General features: G+C 33.3%; 1 protein-coding gene across 1 annotated transcript; it reads left to right on the top strand.

The window, feature by feature from the left end:
- Positions 1-891: 891 nt before the first annotated feature.
- LOC116117675 (serine carboxypeptidase-like 15) lies at positions 892-1,657 on the top strand. Its single transcript, XM_031403691.1, has 3 exons — positions 892-1,026; positions 1,111-1,256; positions 1,398-1,657. The coding sequence occupies exons 1-3, from the start codon at positions 899-901 to the stop codon at positions 1,484-1,486; spliced, it is 363 nt and encodes a 120-aa protein (XP_031259551.1). The 5' UTR covers positions 892-898; the 3' UTR covers positions 1,487-1,657.
- The last annotated feature ends 5,106 nt before the right edge of the window (positions 1,658-6,763 follow it).

The raw sequence follows: 6,763 nt of genomic DNA on the forward strand, positions 1-6,763 counted from the left end.
TATAAATTTTAGGATAACACTTGCTCATTAATTTGTTCTACTTAAGCATTAATTATTTGGACTTGAGCATTATCCATTTCTTTTGTTTTCCGTATTAATAAAAAAGTGGATGGATAGATGAATAAACATTACACGTTTTTTAAGCATAATGTAGATTCTTAACAGTGGAATCCTACATTAATTAGGAAAACAAAGTTAAAAAAAAAAAAGAGAATAACATGCGGTATTAATAAGATAATATGTCTTAACTTTTATCAAAATGCATTACGAAGAATATCTCCCTTTGGCTATTATTACAAGAGTCCTTACCTAACTCTAATTTGTTCCACGAAGAGGAATTCCTTAATCTTACATCCTAATGCCTATTATAAAAGAAGTATACATTTAGATGAAGAACACTCTTATTTTCGATTATTTATTGTTGGGTTTAATTATCTTATTGTTCCACATTGTAAATATGAAATGTGTAATAAATGTGAAGTAGTACAGTGTATACCGTATTAACAGTAGCGCAATTATTAAGACATGGACTGAAGGGAGGATAATGTTCCCATTTTGTTGTAGTACTGGGTACAAATTATTGAATTGGGAAAATGGTTTTCTATATATTGGAAAGTTAGGTGTAACTAAGGTTACCATTCGAAGCCTAGTGAGTAGTTTTGAATGGTAAGAGCTATCTACTGAGGGGCGCCGCCCCGAGACTGTCAAAATTATATCTCTTTCGCAATTAATTGGCTCTTTGTCTAGTTCTTATCCGGTGACAAATTGAAAACGATTGAATGAGATTGGTATGAATGAGACTGATTTTAATTTAATTTAATTAATTGAGAATTATAAGAGATGAGTGGGATTTAAGTAATATCTTTAATTCACCCATTCTATAAGCTTTCTGATAAACATGACATCGCATGTAATTCTTCTTCTTCTTCTTCTGGTTGTCACTGACCTGGTAGCTTCAGACTCATACTCAATCATTAAAACACTGCCAGGCTTTCCTGGTAATCTTCCATTTAAACTCGAAACTGGGTGAGTTATAATTTCTTTATATTTTCCATTATTAATCTGATATGATGAATATGCAAAGAACTTACTCGTGTTTTGAATTGAAAGTTATATTGGAGTGGGCGATTTGGATAACGAGCAGTTATTCTATTACTTCATTGAATCCGAAAGGAGTCTTGAAGATGACCCTATTTTGCTTTGGCTCACCGGAGGCCCTGGTTGTTCTGGCTTTTCTGGCCTTGTCTATGAAATTGGTATTTAATTTTTCTTATAGTCGTCAAAATACGTTTTAAACTTCATTTATTATGTAGTTGACTCTTTAAACATATTGGAAAGCGATTTCCTTATTGGAATTGGAAATTTGGCTTTACTTATTTTAAAATTCTTCATTGTAGGTCCATTGTCCTTTGACTACAAAAATTCCGTGGAGGACTTACCAATATTTGTGTTGAATCCATATTCGTGGACAAAGGTGGATGATTAATTAATTCGCTTCTACCTATATATATTTTTATTAAATTGACAAATAAAACTCTTTTTATCATCGATCTTATTGTATATATTCAGGTTGCCAACATAATATTTTTAGATGCACCCGTTGGCACTGGATTCTCTTATGCCAAAAGTTGGCAAGGATATAACATGACCGATACACTTTCAGCAGCATTAACCTATTCTTTTCTAAGAAAGGTGACCTAAATTTGTTTTATATATCTGATTAATAATAGCATATCAAAATTGAAAACTAAGGATGGGGTCAAGATTTACTTTTAGTGTGTCGAAACATAAAAAAAGTTTTTAAATTCAAAGAATAATCAATATTAATTTCGTTGATTTTATATTTGAAACTACTTTTGTAGAACAACTTTTAATAGTTAGAATATCGATTGCTGATAATAGTTTATATTCTTTTCAAGTTCTTTATGCATTTTTTTAAGAATATATTAATTACAAATGAATTTCAATTTATATTTTTCTAATTAAAATCATATTAATCAAGTAAAAATTCTGATTTGGTTTTTACATTCTAAACTCTAATTGATGTTATCTAGTTGTCTTAAATAATCGTTTTCCCTAGAGACTGGACTAGTTGAACAAGTAATTATCCACATAAATTAATCAATTACATAATTATTATGTACTTTAATTAATTAAAATTGAGATATTAATAAAAATTAATTTATCAAGAACATTTATGTTCTTTTATTATTATTTATATTAATAACATGGATATTTTCTTATAAGAAGTTAAGACTATTTTTGAGAAATTTCATCAACTTCTTAAAACACAGTTTCCTAGTAATATCAAGGTATTGCAGAATGATCATGGCAAAGACTATTCAAGTCTTATTTCCTATCTTGAGCATTAGGGAATTTTTATAATATATCTATGTCCATAGATACATCAACAGAATGCAGCAGTAGAGAAAAAGCATAGAAACATAGTTGAAGTAGGAATAATTCTTTTTGCACAGGCTGCTATGCCACTTTCTTATTGGTGGCATGCTTTTCAACAGCGGCCTATCTCATAAATAGGTTACTTGCTAAACTTCTTGATTACTTTTCTCCATTTGAGGTAATGTTCAAAAGAAAGTTCCCTTTAGAAACCTTGAGGATATTTGATTGTGCTTGTTTTCCCTTTTTAAGGCCATACATTAAGCACAAGCTGGTTTCATTCATAAAAGTGTCTTTTTCTAGAATATAGTTTACAGCATAAGGGTTACCTATGTCTTAGCCCCTCAGGCAAAACTTATATTACCTAGAGTGTAATATTTAATGAATCTGAACTCCCTTTTTTCATCTTTTTTTCCTGCTAATAGTCTTGATCTGTCTTCTACTCATGTAAACCGTTCTTCTTCTTGTTCTATTGAACCTTTACAAGATTTAATTGAACATGTTCTTAAATCTAATTTGAAACGCTCTTCTTCTTCACTTACCTCAATTCCAACATCATCTGGTTCTCTACACAGATTCCACTTCTAATTCACAATATTATCATTCTCCTACTAAAGCCATTTTCTTAAATTTACCACAATGCCAGTCTCATCAGTCTTCTTCTGTTCAATGGTTCATTGATCTTACACAATTTAAACAACTTAATTCTCACTCTCCTTTTTCTTCCTCTATTAATATTCACCGCATGCAAACTAGAACCAAAACATGAGCTATTCCACTTAAAACCTATGCCGCTATTGTGTCTGTCCTTTCACCATCATCTTCTACTGAATCCTCAAACCTTGTATCGCAATCAACATCTTTGCGACCTACTGAACCTACCACAATTCAAGAAGCTCTGTCAAATTCCAAGTGCTTTCAAGTAATGCAATCTGAATATGAAGCATTGATCAAGAATAAAACTTGGACTTTAGTTCCTCCAAATGATTCCATGCATATAGTTAGCTGCAAAAGTGTTTTCAGAATTAAGTATAACTCAGATAATTCTATTTGTTGGAGTTGTTGACCACTTCAACAATAACGGGTGAGGCAGATGCATTTAGGAGTCCCGCTGCAAATCTAGAGTGGAATGCATGCTTTGAATGTGACTGGTGATGAACCTACGAATGTAAAGCAAGAGCCATGGAAGATGCAAATTTGTGGGAGCTTGCGATGAATGAGGAGATGCAGTCATTGAGCAAAAATAATACATGGGTCCTATGTCAATTGCCTAAGGATCGAAAGACAATTGGATGCAAATGGGTGTTCAAAAGAAAGTTGCAGGCAGATGGAACAATTACAAAATATAAGGCTCGGCTCGTTGCAAAGGGATTCTTACAAATTGAGGGTGTTGATTATGGTGGGATTTTTTCACCTATGACTAAATGAGGCTTGCGAACATCAAACAATTCGTGAGCTCCATCAAGCTTTCGAGCTCTGAGGCTCACGAGCTTGATAAAGCTCGAATAAATATTAGTTATATATATATATATATTTTGATTGTCTAATACAACATGAAATCACTTCATGCTGTATTAGACAAGTTGAATGTAAAGCATTCTTTAAGAAAAAATAAAACTTTTTTTTGTGAAGCCTACTAATATGGGAAACTACAACAATCTCACTTTCTTGTTTCCACTTCTAGAGGATAGGCTCCTTTAGAACTGGTCCATTTTGATTTGTGGAGTTCAGAACCTGTTCTATCTAGTCAGTGTTATAGATATTATATTATCTTTGTAGATGACTTTAGTAGGTTTACTTGGATAAACCCTTTAAAGCTGAAATCTGAAGCTTATGCTGCCTTTATTTAGTTTCATTCCTTTGTGGAAAAATAGCTGAATAAGAAATTAAAGTGCTTACAAACAAATTGGGGGGGAGGGTTTAGGACTTTTTCTAGTTACTTACAACAAAATGGCATTATGTTTAGGCACCCTTGTCCATACTTACATCAACAGAATGAGAGAGTAGAGAGAAAGCATTGGTGTATTACATATTATGGCTTGTCCGGCTTGTCCCTTTTGGCACATGCTGAAATGCCTTTAGAACAACCATTACTTGCTTAACAAATTACTTACTTCAGTCCTTGATTTTGTGTCTCCTTATTACACACTACTTCATGAGGAACTTACCTTGATGAGTTAAGGATTTTTGCCAGTAGTTGTTTTCTTTATCTTCGACCCTACAATTGTGGATCAGAGTGTCAAGAATAAAAGATTGTTGACTTCTTTGCAATTGAGCTCAAGAAACTCAAAATGATGTCATTTTGATTAAGAAGTTCAATGTTGCTGTTTTCAGTTATGTTATCTGCTTGAGCTGAGTAGCTGAACTACTTTACCTTTACTACCTCTGCTACTATATAAAGCAAAGGATTCTTCTTCTCGTATTTTTTAACCAAAAAATTCAATAACTGAATTACTTCCTTTCTCTCTCAAATTCTTTGAATTCTCTTTGTTTTTCACATGGTATCAAAGCCCTAGACTCACGTCAATGGCTAAATCTCTGGATTAAATCAATCCAACAATAATATGGAGAAAATGCTCCATAGCTCCTGCAACAATTTCGCCTCAGCTTTCCTGTGAAGTTTGCAAGTCATTACTCCCAAATTGACTCGAGACAGTTATAGAGATAACTACAGTTTTTGGAAATCTCAAGTTCTTTTAGCTGTTGGAGCTCATGAGTTGGAAGACTATCTAATAGGTCCGATTCCTTGCTCTGCTTCTTTAATCAATTTTGAAAACAACGTAGTTACTGAATAAGGAGAAGTTAGTTCAAAGGATTGTTCAATTAAAGAAATAATAAATCCAGATTATGTTGCATGGAAATGATATGATAAGTTCCTAATTACCTAGCTACTAGCTTTCATTTCAGAATGCATGTTTGAAAATGTGTCGAAATGTCAATCTTCAACTGTTATTTGGTTAACCCTTGAAAGTGAGTTTCGGAATGATTCGAAGGCAAGAGCTCTTCATTTGAAAAGTTTATTGCAAAATACTCAAAAAGGAAATTTAAATGTTAGTGAATACATTAAGAAGATGAAAGAAAAGTTGAAAATTTGTCAGCAAGTGGTTAGTTAATTTCTAATGATGATTTACTTCAACTCATTCTTGATGGTCTCGATGCAGAATTTAACGTTGTAGTTGTTAATTTGACATCTAGGATCGTGTCCAAATTTGATTTAGTTACTCTACAAGAAGCACAATACCTTCTTCAAAAATATGAGATGAGGATTGAAAAATTTAATTTGGTAGACTTTAAAAACATTTAAGTTCATGTTGCTTCTGTCAGTAATCCAGGACAACAATTGAGTTTACCTAATGCCTCATATAATTCAGCACCTCCACCCAATTCACCATCTCCACTCAATATACCACACACTTATCCCTCTAGAACTACCTCTTTAAACAGCCCACTCTTACAGTAACACTATCCCTCACAAAATCTAGTACCTCATACAGGAATTACTAATTCATATTCGGTACATACTAATAAGTATCATTACTTAGCTCATATTGGTCAGTATAGAGCTCTTTTTTCACCTAATTACTCACCTGTATTTAACTCTTTTGAAAGAGGTAGAGGTAGAGGAAAAAATAATAAAGGAAAACCAATATGTCAAGTATGCAACAAGGTTGGACACATTGCAGTACAGTGTTATCATCATTACAACTCAACATACAATTGCATTCCTCCCTCTTTTGGAGGTCCAAATGTCCAGCCAAATAGTTTTGCTAATCAGTTTAAGCTACACAACTCTACTAATCAATTTCAGCAAACCAATACTTCTTTTACTCCCTCTGCTATATTCACTCAGTCAGGGTCTCATCCTTAGCAAGTTCAATACTTAGCTCCTCATCATTACAGTTCTTCTTATGGAGTTAATCAACCGCATGACTTTAGCAATGGTCACTAGCAGCAACAACAACATTATGCTGCTATACCAACTATTTTACCATCAGGTAATAATTTTGTTCCTTAGCACTACTTGCTCCATTGAATGGTAACAACCTTGCACCAGGATTTAAAGTTCCTAGACAACAACCAAATGGCTCCAATCAAGCTTATTTGGTTGCTAATCAACCATTCCCTGGATCTGCCAACAATAGAGCCTCCATAACTGTCACACCAACCACATTACAAGACCCTGCTTGGTACATGGATTCAGGAGCAACTGACCATGTTATTGCAGACCTTAATCAACTCAATATCAGTCACAACTATGATGGAGCTGAGCAACTTTGAGTAGGCAGTGGTGAGTTCCTCCATATTTCTCATGTTGGCCTTACATGTTTACATAGTTCACTTAAGTCTTAATGCCTTTACTTAAAGA

This window comes from Pistacia vera, unplaced genomic scaffold (assembly GCF_008641045.1).
Source record: "Pistacia vera cultivar Batoury unplaced genomic scaffold, PisVer_v2 Contig820, whole genome shotgun sequence".
Classification (NCBI taxonomy): domain Eukaryota; kingdom Viridiplantae; phylum Streptophyta; class Magnoliopsida; order Sapindales; family Anacardiaceae; genus Pistacia; species Pistacia vera.

Bases quoted from the DNA above. Each gene is read 5' to 3' on its own strand.
- LOC116117675 (XM_031403691.1), top strand. From the start codon at position 899: ATGACATCGCATGTAATTCTTCTTCTTCTTCTTCTGGTTGTCACTGAC. The intron at 1,027-1,110 runs GTGAGTTATAAT...TTGAATTGAAAG, and splicing joins CCATTTAAACTCGAAACTGG to TTATATTGGAGTGGGCGATT. The intron at 1,257-1,397 runs GTATTTAATTTT...TCTTCATTGTAG, and splicing joins TGGCCTTGTCTATGAAATTG to GTCCATTGTCCTTTGACTAC.